The 20,773-nt window shown below is 43.5% G+C and overlaps 1 protein-coding gene across 2 annotated transcripts in view; it reads left to right on the top strand.

The window, feature by feature from the left end:
* The window catches only part of LOC110507154 (calsyntenin-2), a 445,555-nt gene that overhangs the window by 321,816 nt on the left and 102,966 nt on the right, over window positions 1–20,773 (top strand). For both annotated transcript variants that reach the window (XM_036965819.2, XM_036965818.2), the window contains exons 4-5: window positions 3,588–3,796; window positions 9,111–9,260. In XM_036965819.2, the coding sequence (XP_036821714.2) occupies window positions 3,588–3,796; window positions 9,111–9,260 (359 nt within the window). The remainder of the gene's footprint in view (window positions 1–3,587; window positions 3,797–9,110; window positions 9,261–20,773) is intronic.

Here is a 20,773-nt window from a genome sequence, read left to right as displayed (position 1 = left end):
CTGAACACACACAAACACTTGCAAGTCTACACCCCCAAATATAGACAGTACACACACACACACACACTCACGTCCACAATTATGCATACACACACAAAACAACCATTATAAATCAGACATCAACTGTGCTAACGGTAATGCTAAGTGCTATCCCCAGCAGTAACAGTGCCAAAGCCAGACAGGGTAATGCTAAGTGCTAGCCCCAGCAGTAACAGTGCCAAAGTCAGACAGGGTAATGCTAAGTGCTAGCCCCAGCAGTAACAGTGCCAAAGCCAAACAGGGTAATGCTAAGTGCTAGCCCCTGCAGTAACAGTGCCACAGCCAGTCAGGGTAATGCTAAGTGCTAGCCCCAGCAGTAACAGTGCCACAGACAGTCAGGGTAATGCTAAGTGCTAGCCCCAGCAGTAACAGTGCCACTGCCAGTCAGGGTAATGCTAAGTGCTAGCCCCAACAGTAACAGTATCACAGCCAGACAGTACTGTATGTAGCATCAGCAACAGAGGTGAGCAGTACATCCTGTTCTGTCATATTAATGTGTCTCTCTCATAAGCATCTCCCCCTCCTTCCCCAGACACCCCCTCTGGACGAGGGCAAACATATGTTACACACCACTGGGGATCGGAGGGGAGTAGAGGAGGGAGGAAGGGAGCGATGGTTGATGGGATAAGGGTGGGGTGGAGGGAGGGATAGAGGGGGAGTAGCACAGGCACACATCTGCCTGAAAGCAGACACCTGACTTCCTTTCCCTCTACAGTGCCAGTGAGGGTTATGAGAGAGAGAGAGACAATGAGAGAGAGAGAGACAATGAGAGAGAGAGACAATGAGAGAGAGAGAGAGAGAGAGAGAGAGAGAGAGAGAGAGAGAGAGAAAGAGAGAGTGTGTGTGTGCATGTGTGTGTGTGTGTGTGTGTGTGTGCGTGTGCGTGTGTGTGCATGCATTGGGCACGGTGCCAGACCAGCTCCAGCCTCAAGCCATCCCCCTACTCCCTGTGTACAACACAACATAACACATAGTTGATGAAGAAAGATTCGGGAATAGACAAAGGGGCCTAAAAAGACTAAACTGGATCCAAATGACCAAGGGGTGCAGAAAATCTCACAGCACCAAAAGAGTCTGTATTATTGAATTAAGACAGAACCCAATGGGGTCTTGTAGGCAACATGACAATATAGAGACCAATCCATTTCAGTCCAAAGGAAGGTGTATCTACAGTTGAAATCAGAAGTTTACATACACCTTAGTCAACTGCATTTAAAAGCCCTACTTTTACTCCGTAGGCTGGGATCCACACTATGCAGCTGTTGTTCCGTAGGCTGGGATCCACGCTATGCAGCTGTTGTTCCATAGGCTGGGATCCACACTATGCAGCTGTTGTTCCGTAGGCTGGGATCCACACTATGCAGCTGTTGTTCCATAGGCTGGGATCCACACTATGCAGCTGTTGTTCCATAGGCTGGGATCCACACTATGCAGCTGTTGTTCCGTAAGCTGGGATCCACGCTATGCAGCTGTTGTTCCATAGGCTGGGATACACACTATGCAGCTGTTGTTCCGTAGGCTGGGATCCACACTATGCAGCTGTTGTTCCATAGGCTGGGATCCACACTATGCAGCTGTTGTTCCGTAGGCTGGGATCCACACTATGCAGCTGTTGCAAGAACACATTTTTCACTGGCTGTCCACTGGTTTCAAAAACAATGATTGATAGGCAGCTTAAACTTCATGAATTCAATCATTATTAGATTTAAATACACATGTAGATTTGTGAACAGACATCCACAACAACCACAATCCGTGAAGTGCAAATAGCTAAATGAGAGAGCAGAAGTGTGATTCACATTAACTCGCTATTTAGATATCAATAATAAGTGATATCTGTATCGCCGTAGACTACAACACTGCTGTCATCTTCACCTCCAAGTGTTTATTCAAGTTGGATAATCTTTGGATGCTGACAGCAGTCACACCATTGGATTACATGTAAACCGTTACTCCCCACCCCTGCCTCCTGCTGTCACCTGTTGTTATCCACGTGTAAGCATTGGCCCGTCAGATGTCTGACAGGGCTTTGGAACTGACTCTAAGAGGATGACGTCAGTGTTATTATGATTGGCATTATTAATCCTAAACAATATACCAGGGCTGTTGTGCTCTTCTCACACAGCTCACTGGGGTATTGTTGTCATTTTTTGTATTTTTTTCAAGCTCAGCAAATTACATTTTTGTGACCTTAATCCATCACCCTCTTGCCAATCAATCAATAAATAAATGTATTATGCAATCAGTTGACTTATTCTACATGACCAGAGGAAAAGTATTGATTAACACATTGTGGGTTTAATAAATGTGGCTCTGATATGGTACAATATTAATAAATAATTACTAAAATTGATGAGTAGAAGTATTTATCCTGGTAGCCAGAGGGTTATTCCTCAGAAGGCATTAGATTACCCTGGTATCAATGGGTTAACTAGTCAGAGGGTTATTCCCCAGAAGGCATTAGATTACCCTGGTATCATTGGGTTAACTAGTCAGAGGGTTATTCCCCAGAAGGCATTAGATTATCCTGGTATCATTGGGTTAACTAGCCAGAGGGTTATTCCTCAGAAGGCATTAGATTACCCTGGTGTCATTGGGTTAACGGCCTCCCGAGTGGGCAGTGGTCTAAGGCACTGCATCACAGTGCTAGCTGTGCCACTAGAGATTCTGGGTTCGAGTCCAGGCTCTGTCACAGCTGGCCGCGACCGGGAGACCCATGGGGAAGCACAAAAGTGCGGTGCACGCTGACACAGTTGCCAGGCATACAGTGTTTCCTCCGACACATTGGTGCAGTTGGCTTCTGGGTTAAGTGGGCATTGTGTCAAGAAGCAGTGCTGCTTGGTTAGGCTGTGTTTTGGAGGATGCTTAGCTCTCAACCTTCGCCTCTCCCCAGTCCATACGGGAGTTGCAGCGATGAGACAAGACTGTAACTACCAATTGGACACCATGAAATTGGGGAGCAAAAAGGTTTTTAAAAAGTACTTTATTTAACTAGGCAAGTCAGTTCAGAACAAACTATTATTTACAATGACGGCCTACACCGGCCAAATCCAGACGAAGCTGGGCCAATTGTGCGCCACCCTATGGGACTCCCAATCACGGCCGGTTGTGATACAGCCTGGATTCAAACCAGGGTATCTGTAATGACACCTCTAGCACTGAGATGCAGTGCCTTAGACTGCTGAACCACTCTGGAGCCCAAGTAAATCTCAAGTAAATCTCATCAAAAGAATTCAGGCACAATCCCTCACCTTAACCATAACAACATATAAAAGAAGCCTCAACCAACCGGCTCTTACTGCTTTTTGCAGTATTTCCCAACCCAGTCATTGGGTCCCACAGCCTTCCATATGTTCTATTCCACCACCAGCACACCCGATTGAACTAACCAATGGTCTTGATGATAAACTAAATCAGATGTGCTGAGAGTAGAGTTACTGCGGTGAAGGGAACCCCAATACCTTGCTGGGAAACCCTATATGGTATCCCTTGAATTACTAGTTTCCACTCTAACCCCTGTCCTCTCTGTCTCCCCCTGCTGTCCACAGGGCAGTGGTACACATCCAGGTGAATGATGTGAATGAGTTCTCTCCAGTGTTCCGGGAGGCCCAGTACCACGCGGCGGTGACAGAGGAGAAGATCTATGACAACATCCTGCAGGTGGAGGCTACAGACCAGGACTGTTCTCCTCAGTACAGCCAGATCTGTAACTACCAGATCACCACCTCCAACACACCCTTCGCCATCGACCGCAATGGTTAGTAAACGCTTTGGACCACATCATGACCACACACACACACAAACACACATACAAGCCTGTGCACGCACACACACACACACACACACACACACGCACACGCACGCACGCATGCACGCACACACACACACACACACACACACACACACACACACACACACACACACACACACACACACACACACACACACACACACACACACACACACACACACACACATACAAGTAAACACTTTGACAGATGTCCCTCCCTGATACACAGGATGCTTTCTGTGGGACAATGTCGCCCACTGTCACTCTCCACAAATCCGATCACAAGCACACACAGATTTACTGCCTACTGTCATGTACTCTCCTTCTTGCTCTTAGTCAAAATGGAGGGAAGGTGGCTTTCACAGACTCCAGTTGCACTGCTTTCCATGTCTGGGTTGTGACTGGCCCTTGGCATGCTCATTTAGAGTCAAAATGCAGAGTGAGTGGTGCATGGGGCCTGGCCAGAGTGTCCTGTATGTCTGAGAGCATCACTATGTCATTACCCACAGAGAGAGAACCTGAGTGGCTTATTACAACAGCTCAGAGAGAGCGAGAGTGAGGGGAGGTAGTATTAGGGCAGAACAAGAGACTGATAGAAAAGAGAAAAACAAAACAGAGAGAAATAATGGACTGAAGGATATCAAAGAGAAATGTAGAAAGATAACCTGCTGAGAGAGGAGGAGGATAGAGGGAGAAGACGAGGACAGAGAGGAGGATGGTAGAGAGTGAAGATGAGGACAGAGAGAAGGAAGATAGAGAGCGAAGACGAGGACAGAGAGGAGGAGGATAGAGTGAGAAGACTAGGATAGAGAGGAAGAGGATAGAGTGAGAAGATGAGGACAGAGAGGAGGATGGTAGAGATTGAAGACAAGGACAGAGAGGAGGAGATAAAGAGAGAAGATGAGGACAGAGAGGAGGATGGTAAAGAGAGAAGATGAGGACAGAGGAGGAGGAGAGAGGGAGAAGAGGAGGACAGAGAGGAGGAGGATAGAGAGAAGACGAGGACAGATAGGAGGATGGTAGAGAGTGAAGACGAGGACAGAGAGGATGGTAGAGAGTGAAGATGAGGACAGAGAGGAGGAGGATAGAGGGAGAAGACGAGAACAGATAGGAGGATGGTAGAGAGAGAAGATGAGGACAGAGAGGAGGAGGATAGAGAGAGAAGACGAGGACAGAGAGGAGGATGGTTGAGACTGAAGACGAGGACAGAGAGAAGGAGGATAGAGAGAGAAGATGAGGACAGAGAGGAGGATGGTAGAGAGAGAAGACGAGGACAGAGAGGAGGAGGATAGAGAGAGAAGACGAGGACAGAGGAGGAGGATAGAGGGAGAAGACGAGGACAGAGTGGAGGATGGTAGAGAGGAGAAGACGAAAGACAGATAGGAGGATGGTAGAGAGAGAAGACGAGAACAGAGAGGATGGTAGAGAGTGAAGACGAGGACAGAGAGGAGGATGGTAGAGAGTGAAGACGAGAACAGAGAGGATGGTAGAGAGAGAAGATGAGGACAGAGAGGAGGAGGATATAGAGAGAGAAGACGTGGACAGAGAGGAGGAGGATATAGAAAGAGAAGACGCGGACAGATAGGAGGATGGTAGAGAGAGAAGATGAGGACAGAGAGGAGGAGGATATAGAGAGAGAAGACGTGGACAGAGAGGGAGGGGGATATAGAAAGAGAAGACGAGGACAGAGAGGAGGAGGATAGAGAGAGAAGATGAAGACAGAGAGGAGGACGGTAGAGAGAGAAGACGAGGACAGAGAGGAGCATGGTAGAGAGAGAAGATGAGGATAGAAAGGAGGAAAGAGAGAGAAGACTAGGACAGAGAGGAGGACGATAGAGAGGAGGAGGAGGATATAGAAAGAGAAGACGAGGGCAGAGAGGAGGAGGATAGAGAGAGAAGACGAGGACAGAGAGGAGGATGGTAGAGAGAGAAGACGAGGACAGAGGAGGAGGATGGTAGAGCGAGAAGACGAGGACAGAGAGGAGGACGATAGAGAGGTGGAGGAGGATAGAGAGACTGTTCTCTGTCATTGGAAAACGCTGGGGTGTAGAAATGTCCTTTATTAGCTTTGCACAGTTGTCAGCCGACAGAGAGCATTTTGGCTACTGACACGTACGTGTAAGTAATGTTATAATTGAAGACGGGGGAATAGGCATCTCTGTCAGGCGGAAAGCACTCTGCGTTATTGTGTGTGTGTGTGTGTCTGTGTGTGTGTGTGTGTGTGTGTGTGTGTGTGTGTGTGTGTGTGTGTGTGTGTGTGTGTGTGTGTGTGTGTGTGTGTGTGTCTGTGTCTGACAGATGAGGCGACACACAGTGAAATGGGATGAGAATGCAGAACACAACAACAGGTACAGAACTACTTTCCCAATTAACAACTGTTAACAAGTTGACATAGCTGAAAACAAGCATTAGAGGACAATATCTCTCTCTCTGTATATCTCTCTGTATATCTGTCTCTCTCTGTCTCTCTCCCTGTATATCTCTCTGTATATCTCTCTGTCTCTCTCTCTGTATAGCTCTGTATATCTCTCTGTCTCTCTCTCTGTATATCTCTCTGTCTCTCTCTCTGTATTTCTCTCTGTATATCTCTGTCTCTCTCTCTGTATATCTCTCTGTCCCTCTCTCTCTCTCTGTCTGTCTGTCTGTCTGTCTGTCTGTCTGTCTGTCTGTCTGTCTGTCTGTCTGTCTGTTTGTCTCTCTCTCTCTCTCTCTCTTTCTCTCATTATCTCTCTGTATATATGTCTGTCTGTCTGTCTGTATATATGTCTGTCTGTCTGTCTGTCTGTCTGTCTGTCTGTCTGTCTGTCTGTCTGTCTGTCTGTCTGTCTGTCTGTCTGTCTGTCTGTCTGTCTGTCTGTCTGTCTGTCTGTCTGTCTGTCTGTCTGTCTGTCTGTCTGTCTGTCTGTCTGTCTGTCTGTCTCTCTCTCTCTCTCTCTCTCTCTCTCTCTCTCTCTCTCTCTCTCTCTCTCTCTCTCTCTCTCTCTCTCTCTCTCTCTCTCTCTCTCTCTCTCTCTCTCTCTCTCTCTCTCTCTCTCTCTCTCTCTCTCTCTCTCTCTCTCTCTCTCTCTCTCTCTCTCTCTCTCTCTCTCTCTCTCTCTCTCTCTCTCTCTCTCTCTCTCTCTCTCTCTCTCTCTCTCTCTCTCTCTCTCTCTCTCTCTCTCTCTCTCTCTCTCTCTCTCTCTCTCTCTCTCTCTCTCTCTCTCTCTCTCTCTCTCTCTCTCTCTCTCTCTCTCTCTCTCTCTCTCTCTGAGCTGTTGTAATAAGCCACTCAGGTTCTCTCTCTGTGGGTAATGACATAGTGATCCTCTCAGAAATACAGGACATTCTGGCCAGGCCCCATGCACCACTCACTCTGCATTTAGACTCTAAACGAGCATGCCAAGGGCCAGTCACAACCCAGACACTGAGAGGACTATGGAAGCAGAGTGACTGGAGTCTGTGAAAGCCACCTTCCCTCCATTTTGGATTAAGAGCAAGAAGGAGAGATGGTCACTAGCAATGTTCCCCCTAAGCTGCACAAGGGCGCACAGATCCCCGGGACTGCCCTCGCAGAGGAGCACGATATTGAACTTCACTCAACTTCCTAGTTTTCCCCTTTAGTTAACACTTCCCTCTACTGTGCGAATTGGGATCGAATCAACGCAATATCAGCCACTTTCAATACAACATCCTGAAACAAAACGCAAGTGTTCTGTAACCTCATCCCATTTCACTGTGTGTCGCTTCACCTGTCAGACACACACACACACACACACACACACAATAATGCAGAGTGCTTTCCACCTGACAGAGATGCCTATTCCCTTCAATTATAACATCAATTTACATGTTGACATAGCTGAAAATAAACATTAGAAGACAATTAATGTCATTCTACATTCATGACACACTTAACGGTCTGTTCTGTTCCGTCCCTGTTTGATTCAGCCCTGTTCTCTTCGGCCTGAAGTCTACCGTATCAAATATTAAGCAGCACGTTAGGACTGCAACAGCTCCCTCCATGCTTTCTGCCTCCACTAAACTGAGTCTGAGGGTTGTGAACACATTCTATTTACCAGGCTAAACGCTTAGACATTGTGCTGTCTAGACTTGTCTACCCTGACAATACAAAGCAAGTCTGTAAATACACATACACACATGCAGTATTTTCCCCCTCACCCCCACACACACACATCTGCGCACACACTCACAAGTACACACTCACATAGACATGCTGTGTCCTGGTGACAGCAATGGTTGTGACAGTTCATATTGATTGTGACCTTCCAATTCTTCTGACCTCTACTGTCCTCCATAGGTAATACCAGGAACACAGAGAAGCTGACCTCTGACCTCTTCCCTGTCCTCCGTAGGTAATACCAGGAACACAGAGAAGCTGACATCTGACCTCTTCCCTGTCCTACGTAGGTAACATCAGGAACACAGAGAAGCTGACCTCTGACCTCTTCCCTGTCCTCCGTAGGTAATACCAGGAACACAGAGAAGCTGACATCTGACATCTTCCCTGTCCTACGTAGGTAACATCAGGAACACAGAGAAGCTGACCTCTGACCTCTTCCCTGTCCTCCGTAGGTAACATCAGGAACACAGAGAAGCTGACCTCTGACCTCTTCCCTGTCCTCCGTAGGTGACATCAGGAACACAGAGAAGCTGACCTCTGACCTCTTCTCTGTCCTCCGTAGGTAACATCAGGAACACAGAGAAGCTGACCTCTGACCTCTTCTCTGTTCTCCGTAGGTAACATCAAGAACACAGAGAAGCTGACCTCTGATCTCTCCTGTCCTCCTTAGGTAACATCAGGAACACAGAGAAGCTGACCTCTGACCTCTTCCCTGTCCTCCATAGGTAACATCAGGAACACAGAGAAGCTGACCTCTGACCTCTTCCCTGTCCTCCGTAGGTAACATCAGGAACACAGAGAAGCTGACCTCTGACCTCTTCCCTGTCCTCCTTAGGTAACATCAGGAACACAGAGAAGCTGACCTCTGACCTCTTCCCTGTCCTCTGTAGGTAACATCAGGAACACAGAGAAGCTGACCTCTGACCTCTCCTGTCCTCCTTAGGTAACATCAGGAACACAGAGAAGCTGACCTCTGACCCCTTCCCTGTCCTCTGTAGGTAACATCAGGAACACAGAGAAGCTGACCTCTGACCTCTCCTGTCCTCCTTAGGTAACATCAGGAACACAGAGAAGCTGACCTCTGACCTCTTCCCTGTCCTCCGTAGGTAACATCAGGAACACAGAGAAGCTGACCTCTGACCTCTTCCCTGTCCTCCGTAGGTAACATCAGGAACACAGAGAAGCTGAGCTTTGATAAGCAGCAACAGTATGAGGTCCTGGTCACAGCCTTCGACTGTGGACAGAAGAGATCCACAGAGAGCGTGGCGGTACACATTGACGTTAAACCTGTCTGCAAACCTGGCTGGCAAGGTGATTAGTATTAGGAGGGATGAGCCGTGGGTGGTGTACCTAAGGGTCTGTCTCACTGTCTTTCTGTGTCTCGCCTAATGCCTTTGATTCAGTTCGCTTCAAATCTGTCAGCGATCAGTGTCTCTGTCTTTTGAAGTACAGTATATTTATGTGGGTGGGTGTGCATGTGTGTAACTCTCTTTCTCTCTCTCTCTGTCTGTCTCTCTTTCTCTCTCTCTCTCTCTACCTCTCTCTCTCTCTCTGTCTGTCTCTCTTTCTCTCTCTCTCTCTCTGTCTGTCTCTCTTTCTCTCTCTCTCTCTCTACCTCTCTCTCTCTCTCTGTCTGTCTCTCTTTCTCTCTCTCTCTCTACCTCTCTCTCTCTTTCTCTCTCTCTCTCTGTCTGTCTCTCTTTCTCTCTCTCTCTCTCTCTACCTATCTCTCTTTCTCTCTCTCTCTCTCTGTCTGTCTCTCTTTCTCTCTCTCTCTCTCTCTACCTCTCTCTCTCTCTGTCTTTCTCACTCCTTTGGGAAAGGAGACGGCAATATCACAAGACAGAAATATCACAACAGCAATATCACAAGACAGGAATATCACAAGACAGGAATATCACAAGACAGGAATATCACAACAGCAATATCACAAGACAGGAATATCACAAGACAGGAATATCACAAGACAGGAATATAACAAGACAGGAATATAACAACAGGAATATCACAAGACAGGAATATCACAACAGAAATATTACAAGACAGGATTATCACAAGACAGCAATATCACAAGACAGGAATATCACAAGACAGGAATATCACAACAGCAATATCACAAGACAGGATATCACAAGACAGGAATACCACAAGACAGGATATCACAAGACAGCAATATCACAAGACAGCAATATCACAAGACAGGAATATCACAAGACAGGAATATAACAACAGGAATATCACAAAACAGGAATATCACAAGACAGGAATATAACAAGACAGGATATCACAAGATAGGAATATCACAACAGAAAAATCCCAAGACAGGAAAATAACAAGACGAGAATATCTCAACAGCAATATCACAAGACAGGAATATCACAACAGCAATATTACAAAACAGGAATATCACAAGACAGGAATATCACAACAGCACTATTACAAAACAGGAATATCACAAGACAGGAATAGCACAAGACAGGAATGTAACAAGACAGGAATATCATAAGACAGGAATATCACAAGACAGGAATATCATAAGACAGGAATATCACAAGACAGGAATATCACAAGACAGGAATATCACAAGACAGGAATATAACAACAGGAATATCACAAGACAGGAATATCACAAGACAGGAATATCACAAGACAGGAATATCACAAGACAGGAATATCACAAGACAGGAATATAACAACAGGAATATCACAAGACAGGAATATCACAAGACAGGAATATAACAACAGGAATATCACAAGACAGGATATCACAAGACAGGAATATCACAAGACAGGATATCACAAGACAGGAATATCACAAGACAGGAATATCACAAGACAGGAATATCACAAGACAGGAATATAACAACAGGATTATCACAAGACAGGAATATCACAAGACAGGAATATAACAACAGGAATATCACAAGACAGGATATCACAAGACAGGATATCACAAGACAGGAATATCACAAGACAGGAATATAACAACAGGAATATCACAAGACAGGAATATAACAACAGGAATATCACAAGACAGGAATATAACAACAGGAATATCACAAGACAGGAATATAACAACAGGAATATCACAAGACAGGAATATAACAACAGGAATATCACAAGACAGGATATCACAAGACAGGATATCACAAGACAGGAATATCACAAGACAGGAATATCACAAGACAGGAATATCACAAGACAGGAATATCACAAGACAGGAATATAACAACAGGAATATCACAAGACAGGAATATCACAAGACAGGAATATAACAACAGGAATATCACAAGACAGGATATCACAAGACAGGATATCACAAGACAGGAATATCACAAGACAGGAATATAACAACAGGAATATCACAAGACAGGAATATAACAACAGGAATATCACAAGACAGGAATATAACAACAGGAATATCACAAGACAGGAATATAACAACAGGAATATCACAAGACAGGAATATAACAACAGGAATATCACAAGACAGGAATATAACAACAGGAATATCACAAGACAGGATATCACAAGACAGGATATCACAAGACAGGAATATCACAAGACAGGAATATCACAACAGCAATATCACAAGACAGGAATATCACAAGACAGGAATATCACAAGACAGGAATATAACAAGACAGGAATATAACAACAGGAATATCACAAGACAGGAATATCACAACAGAAATATTACAAGACAGGATTATCACAAGACAGCAATATCACAAGACAGGAATATCACAAGACAGGAATATCACAACAGCAATATCACAAGACAGGATATCACAAGACAGGAATACCACAAGACAGGATATCACAAGACAGCAATATCACAAGACAGGAATATAACAACAGGAATATCACAAAACAGGAATATCACAAGACAGGAATATAACAAGACAGGATATCACAAGACAGGAATATCACAACAGAAAAATCCCAAGACAGGAAAATAACAAGACGAGAATATCTCAACAGCAATATCACAAGACAGGAATATCACAACAGCAATATTACAAAACAGGAATATCACAAGACAGGAATATCACAACAGCACTATTACAAAACAGGAATATCACAAGACAGGAATAGCACAAGACAGGAATGTAACAAGACAGGAATATCATAAGACAGGAATATCACAAGACAGGAATATCATAAGACAGGAATATCACAAGACAGGAATATCACAAGACAGGAATATCACAAGACAGGAATATAACAACAGGAATATCACAAGACAGGAATATCACAAGACAGGAATATCACAAGACAGGAATATCACAAGACAGGAATATCACAAGACAGGAATATCACAAGACAGGAATATCACAAGACAGGAATATCACAAGACAGGAATATAACAACAGGAATATCACAAGACAGGAATATCACAAGACAGGAATATAACAACAGGAATATCACAAGACAGGATATCACAAGACAGGAATATCACAAGACAGGATATCACAAGACAGGAATATCACAAGACAGGAATATCACAAGACAGGAATATCACAAGACAGGAATATAACAACAGGAATATCACAAGACAGGAATATCACAAGACAGGAATATAACAACAGGAATATCACAAGACAGGATATCACAAGACAGGATATCACAAGACAGGAATATCACAAGACAGGAATATAACAACAGGAATATCACAAGACAGGAATATAACAACAGGAATATCACAAGACAGGAATATAACAACAGGAATATCACAAGACAGGAATATAAAAACAGGAATATCACAAGACAGGAATATAACAACAGGAATATCACAAGACAGGATATCACAAGACAGGATATCACAAGACAGGAATGTCACAAGACAGGAATATCACAAGACAGGAATATCACAAGACAGGAATATCACAAGACAGGAATATAACAACAGGAATATCACAAGACAGGAATATCACAAGACAGGAATATAACAACAGGAATATCACAAGACAGGATATCACAAGACAGGATATCACAAGACAGGAATATCACAAGACAGGAATATAACAACAGGAATATCACAAGACAGGAATATAACAACAGGAATATCACAAGACAGGAATATAACAACAGGAATATCACAAGACAGGAATATAACAACAGGAATATCACAAGACAGGAATATAACAACAGGAATATCACAAGACAGGAATATAACAACAGGAATATCACAAGACAGGAATATCACAAGACAGGAATATAACAACAGGAATATCACAAGACAGGATATCACAAGACAGGAATATCACAAGACAGGAATATAACAACAGGAATATCACAAGACAGGAATATAACAACAGGAATATCACAAGACAGGAATATAACAACAGGAATATCACAAGACAGGAATATAAAAACAGGAATATCACAAGACAGGAATATAACAACAGGAATATCACAAGACAGGATATCACAAGACAGGATATCACAAGACAGGAATATCACAAGACAGGAATATCACAAGACAGGAATATCACAAGACAGGAATATCACAAGACAGGAATATAACAACAGGAATATCACAAGACAGGAATATCACAAGACAGGAATATAACAACAGGAATATCACAAGACAGGATATCACAAGACAGGATATCACAAGACAGGAATATCACAAGACAGGAATATAACAACAGGAATATCACAAGACAGGAATATAACAACAGGAATATCACAAGACAGGAATATAACAACAGGAATATCACAAGACAGGAATATAACAACAGGAATATCACAAGACAGGAATATAACAACAGGAATATCACAAGACAGGAATATAACAACAGGAATATCACAAGACAGGAATATAACAACAGGAATATCACAAGACAGGAATATCACAAGACAGGAATATAACAACAGGAATATCACAAGACAGGATATCACAAGACAGGATATCACAAGACAGGAATATCACAAGACAGGAATATAACAACAGGAATATCACAAGACAGGAATATAACAACAGGAATATCACAAGACAGGAATATAACAACAGGAATATCACAAGACAGGAATATAAAAACAGGAATATCACAAGACAGGAATATAACAACAGGAATATCACAAGACAGGATATCACAAGACAGGATATCACAAGACAGGAATATCACAAGACAGGAATATCACAAGACAGGAATATCACAAGACAGGAATATCACAAGACAGGAATATAACAACAGGAATATCACAAGACAGGAATATCACAAGACAGGAATATAACAACAGGAATATCACAAGACAGGATATCACAAGACAGGATATCACAAGACAGGAATATCACAAGACAGGAATATAACAACAGGAATATCACAAGACAGGAATATAACAACAGGAATATCACAAGACAGGAATATAACAACAGGAATATCACAAGACAGGAATATAACAACAGGAATATCACAAGACAGGAATATAACAACAGGAATATCACAAGACAGGAATATAACAACAGGAATATCACAAGACAGGATATCACAAGACAGGATATCACAAGACAGGAATATCACAAGACAGGAATATCACAAGACAGGAATATCACAAGACAGGAATATAACAAGACAGGAATATCACAAGACAGGAATATCACAAGACAGGAATATAACAACAGGAATATCACAAGACAGGAATATCACAAGACAGGAATATAACAACAGGAATATCACAAGACAGGAATATAACAACAGGAATATCACAAGACAGGAATATCACAAGACAGGAATATAACAACAGGAATATCACAAGACAGGATATCACAAGACAGGAATATAACAACAGGAATATCACAAGACAGGAATATCACAAGACAGGAATATCACAAGTCAGGCTACAGAAATACAGCACCAAGTATTCACAGCATTCATTGGGACTCCACCCGCAAGTATAAACAGGAATCCAAACATCTAAGAACACACACACACACACACACACACACAGAGAGCACACAGAGCACAGAGGGAGGCCAGGGATTGTGTTGTGCAGGGTGACATTAGCCGCTCTCCCACGGCTCACAGTTAATCCTCCCTTTGAAAACTATTTGCATTTTGTATTTCACAAATTAGGATTTTAAACGTTTCAGTATAGGAAGAAGCTTCGCCCCCTCACTCTCCTCTGTGAGTGGACACTGATCCCTCTAGGCAGTGTCAAGAGGGAGATGGTGGTGTAAGAGACAAGGGGGGTGGAAAATGTCATGGTCAGGAATTATCAAAGGACATGTCGTATCACCAGTCTCCTGCAAAAAAGGTGCTATCTAGAACCAAAAAGGGTTCTTTGGCTGTCGCCGAAAGATAACCCTTTGAAGAACCCTTTTTGGTTCCAGGTAGAACTCTTTTGGGTTCCATGTAGAGGGGTTTACCTGATAATAAAAAGGGTTAAACCTGGAACTAAAAATGGTTCTCATATGGGGACAGCCGAAACAGCCACACACACACCTTTTGGAACCATTTTTTCTAAGAGTGTACTACAACAACTATGTTATTTTACTGTAGTCCCCGTGTCAATTTGTAAGGGTTATACATCTCTCCAAGGTCCTTGTTCAATCTGTGAGAGAGCCCTGGCATGACAGTAACAGAACAATAACATGCCCTGTCTGTCTGTCTGTCTGTCTGTCTGTCTGTCTGTCTGTCTGTCTGTCTGTCTGTCCGTCCGTCCAAAAACACATCTGAACTTTCACATCATTACCATGCCCCGGTCTGTCTGTCTGTCTGTCTGTCTGTCTGTCTGTCTGTCTGTCTGTCTGTCTGTCTGTCTGTCCGTCCAAAAACACATCTGAACTTTCACATCATTACCATGCCCCGGTCTGTCTGTCTGTCTGTCTGTCTGTCTGTCTGTCTGTCTGTCTGTCTGTCTGTCTGTCTGTCTGTCTGTCTGTCTGTCTGTCTGTCTGTCTGTCTGTCCGTCCGTCCGTCCAAAAACACATCTGAACTTTCACATCATTACCATGCCCCGGTCTGTCTGTCTGTCTGTCTGTCTGTCTGTCTGTCTGTCTGTCTGTCTGTCTGTCTGTCTGTCCGTCCGTCTGTCCGTCCGTCCGTCCGTCCGTCCGCCCGCCTGTCCAAAAACACATCTGCATATTCAGCCATAACCCTTGGTTTATCCTCATCCTTTGTTCTAGTGGCTGTTTGTTCCAAGCTTGGCTGCACACTTCCCCATCAGCCATGGTGATTCTGCCCTCTTCACCCCAGAATTAAACCTGACCATGATTAATCAAGGCGATGGGTGTTCATATTTGTTCCCCCTCTGCAAAGGATGTATTCAGCAATGATAATAACATGGAAGAGAAAATAAGGATATTTATGTTGGTTGATTGCTTTTCATTGTAGGATTTGAAATGTTTGCTTTGGGTGTATTTCAGTGTAACCTTTGACTGTAAGGAACTGGGTGGAAATAATGTAGAAATCAAAGTTAAGTCTAGACCAAGCATCTTAGCTCAGAAGGAAGTCTGAGAGGTATTTTCTCTTCCTGAGAATGGGAAAACTATTGTCTGGCAAGCTGTTTCAGAAACCTCTTAAAGCCAATCAGATTGGCAGGCTGGCCTTGGGCACTGGACCTGATAAGAGGAGGAAGATAATGAATAAAAAAAGGGGAAGAAATAAATGACTTGGCTCTTCCTCTTCTTATCCCGTCCTCCTCCTTCCTTCCTCTCTTCTGAAACTGCGGTGTGAAGTGGCTCTTTTCCTCTCTTTTGCTTTCTCTGCCTTTTCCCTCCTCTCTCTCTCTCACTGTCTCTGTCTCTCTCTTTCTCACACTCTTTCCCTCCTCTCTCTCACTGTCTCTGTCTCTCTCTTTCTCACACTCTTTCCCTCCTCTCTCTCACTGTCTCTGTCTCTCTCTTTCTCACACTCTTTCCCTCCTCTCTCTCACTGTCTCTGTCTCTCTCTTTCTCTGCCTTTTCCCTCCTCTCTCTCACTGTCTCTGTCTCTCTCTTTCTCACACTCTTTCCCTCCTCTCTCTCACTGTCTCTGTCTCTCTCTTTCTCTGCCTTTTCCCTCCTCTCTCTCACTGTCTCTGTCTCTCTCTTTCTCACACTCTTTCCCTCCTCTCTCTCACTGTCTCTGTCTCTCTCTTTCTCACACTCTTTCCCTCCTCTCTCTCACTGTCTCTGTCTCTCTCTTTCTCACACTCTTTCCCTCCTCTCTCTCACTGTCTCTGTCTCTCTCTTTCTCACACTCTTTCCCTCCTCTCTCTCACTGTCTCTGTCTCTCTCTTTCTCACACTCTTTCCCTCCTCTCTCTCACTGTCTTTGTCTCTCTCTTTCTCACACTCTTTCCCTCCTCTCTCTCACTGTCTCTGTCTCTCTCTTTCTCACACTCTTTCCCTCGTTCACTCTCTCTCTCTTTTAGGGCAAAGAAAAGCAAAAATGACTTGGCTGCTGTGTGTTCATTCACCTCAGTCGATCTACAAACACCTACCCTATTAGCTATACAGTGGTAATGTTACAGTATAAGAACAGATAAATGCATCACACTGACATGTAGCATCTTTCAACGAATTGAAAACCTACAACATTCTTAGAACTGTATGTTTGCATTGTAATATTGACCTGTAGGGAAATATGTCATGTGCATGTTGAAAAATATAGGTTTTTTATTTGGTAATATTAGTACAGATTTTCTCTATATATTTATATTCCAGACTGTCCTTCTCACATTTATTGTGTTTTTGTTGTATTGTGTGTATTGTTTTGTATTGCTAGATATTACTGAACTGTTGGAGCTAGCTAGATAACACAAGCATTTTGCTGCAGCTGCGATAACATCTGCAAATCTGTGTACACGACCAATAAACTTGGATTTGATTTCCCGTCAGCTAGCCACTGACATATCTATAAGCGACTACTTACCATCGGTGCACACATTCTCAGAGAGTCGGTCTTTGTTTGTTTGGGGGAAGTCTGTATCCATGGCAGGAATCGTGGGACGGTTTTAAAAAGCCCTTGTGCCCGGAATCTCACAAACACACTGTCATCAGCATCTCAAGTTGTTTACTTAAGCCCACTGCGAGCTGGGGTACTTCGTTTCACATCTCAGGCCCTGAGAAAGGGGTGAATGTGCTGCTACAAAGGCAAATCCCGGGGACGCAGGTGAACATAACAAACAAGCCACTGTTCATGATTCCATTTGTTCAGAGAGGCAGACGCGATTAGAACTCAGTCAGATGAAGAATGTAAGCGTTCGGGGCTTTGCTCAATGCTGGGAGCAATACTTAGATGTTGAATCGTAACTGATATTCTATATTGTGTACAAAATGCTGTACATATATACAGTACCAGTCAAAGGTTTGGACACACCTACTCATTCAAGGGTTTTTATTTATTTTTACTATTATCTACATTGTAGAATAGTAGTGAAGACATCAAAACAATGAAATAACACACAAGGAATAATGTGGTAAACAAAAAAGTGTTAAACAAATCAAAATATATTTAAGCCCAAAGAATTGAAGTAACAGACACATCATGGTCAAATTGCTGCAAAGAAACCACTACTAAAGGACACCAATAAGAAGAAGAGACTTGCTTGAGCCAAGAAACATGAGCAATGGACATTAAACTGGTGGAAATCTGTCCTTTGGTCTGATGAGTTCAAATGCAAGATTTTTTGTTCCAACCGCTGTGTCTTTGTGAGACACAGAGTAGGTGAACGGATGATCTCCGCATGTGTGGTTCCCAACGTGAAACATGGAGGAGGAGGCGTGATGGTGCGGTGGTGCTTTGCTGGTGATGTCTGTAATTTATTTAGAATTCAAGGCACACTTAACCAGCATGGCTGCCACAGCATTCTGCAGATATTAGCCATCCCATCTGGTTTGCACTTAGTTGGACAATCATTTGTTTTTCAACAGCACAATGACGCGAAACACACCTCCAGGCTATGTAAGGCCTATTTGACTGAGGAGAGTGATGGAGTGCTGCATAAGATGACCCGACCTTTGAAGCAGCCAGCAAGTCCTCAGCATATGTGGGAACTCTTTCAAGACTGTTTGAAAAGCATTCCAGGTGAAGCTGGTCAAGAGAATGCCAAGAGTTTGAAAAGCTGTCATCAAGGCAAAGGGTGGCTACTTTGAAGAATCTAAAATATATTTTGATTTGTTTAACACTTTTTTGGTTACTACATGATTCCATATGTTATTTCATAGTTTTGATGTCTTCACTATTATTCTACAATGTAGAAAATAATGCTAATAAAGAAAAACCCTTGATTGAGTAGGTGTGTCCAAACGTTTCACTGGTACTGTATATAAAAAAAATTAGAGGTGTCGGTGTCCTCATATGTAGTTACGGCCACACTCTCAGTCTCTCTCTCTCTCTGATCAAGAGGTCTGATAAGGCTCTGTAGTTCTCACAGACACCACACACTCTCTGGCCTCTTATCAACTCTCCTCTCAATTCAACTCTCTCTATCCTCTAGTAGTGTGAAGACACACTGAAGGAAGACAAGGCCTGTCTGTTAGATTTTTAAAATGATTTAATTTTTATTTCAACTTTATTTAACCAGGTAGGCTAGTTGAGAACACCTTTATTTAACCAGGTAGGCTAGTTGAGAACAAGTTCTCATTTACAACCTGACCAAGATAAAGCAAAGCAGTGCGACACAAACAACAACACAGAAATACACATGGAATCAACAAACATACAGTCAGTTACACAATAGAAAAGTCTATATACAGTGTGTGCAAATGAGGTAAGATAAGGGAGGTAAGGCATTAAATAGGCCATAGTTGAGAAATAATTACAATTTAGCAATTAAACACTGGAGTGATAGATGTGCAGAAGATGAATGTGATGCTGATGCTTAAAGTTGGAGAGGGAGATATGAGTCTCCAGCTTCAGAGATTTTTGAAATTAGTTCCAGTCATTGGCAGCAGAGAACTGGAAGGAAAGGCGGCCAAAGAGGAATTGGCTTTGGGGGTGACCAGTGAAATATATCTGGAGCGTGTGCTGTGGGTGGGTGCTGCTATGGTGACCAGTGAGCTGAGATAAGGTGGGGCTTTACCTAGCAAAGATGTATAGATGACCTGGAGCCAGTGAGTTTGGCTACGAATGTTTTAAAGCGAGGGCCAGCCAACGAGAGCATACAGGTCGCAGTAGTGGGTAGTATATGGGGCTTTGGTGACAACACGGATGGCACTGTGATAGACTGCATCCAATTTGCTGAGTAGAGTGTTTGAGGCTATTTTGTAAATGACATCGACGAAGTCAAGGATCGGTACGATAGTCAGTTTTATGAGGGTATTTTTTCGCAGCAAGAGTGAAGGATGCTTTCTTGCAAATAGGAAGCCGATTCTAGATTTAATTTTGAATTGGAGATGCTTAATGTCAGTCTGGAAGGAGAGTTTACAATCTAACTAGACACCTAGGTATTTGTAGTTGTCCACATATTCTAAGTCAGAGCCGTCCAGGGTAGTGATGCTGGACTGGAGGGCAGGTGCGGGCAGCGATCGGTTGAAGAGCATGCATTTAGTTTTACTGGCATTCAAGAGCAGTTGGAGGTCACGGAAGTAGAGTTGTATGGCATTGAAGCTCGTCTGGAGGTTAGTTAACACAGTGTCCAAAAAAGGGTCAGAAGTATACAGAATGATGCCATCTATGTAGAGGTGGATCAGAGAATCACCAGCAGCAAGAGCGTCATCATTGTTGATACAGAGAAAAGAGTCAGCCCGAGAATTGAACCCTGTGGCACCCCCATAGAGACTGTCAGAGGTCCGGTCAACAGGCCCTCTGATTTGACACACTGAACTCTGTCTGTGAAGTAGTTGGTGAACCAAGTGAGGCAGTCATTTGATAAACCAAGGCTGTTGAGTCT

Source organism: Oncorhynchus mykiss, chromosome 27 (genome assembly GCF_057628025.1).
Source record: "Oncorhynchus mykiss isolate SJ-2025 chromosome 27, ASM5762802v1, whole genome shotgun sequence".
Lineage (NCBI taxonomy): Eukaryota > Metazoa > Chordata > Actinopteri > Salmoniformes > Salmonidae > Oncorhynchus > Oncorhynchus mykiss.
The sequence above is the reverse complement of the archived record's forward strand: the minus strand, read 5'-3'. Positions and strand labels throughout refer to the sequence as shown.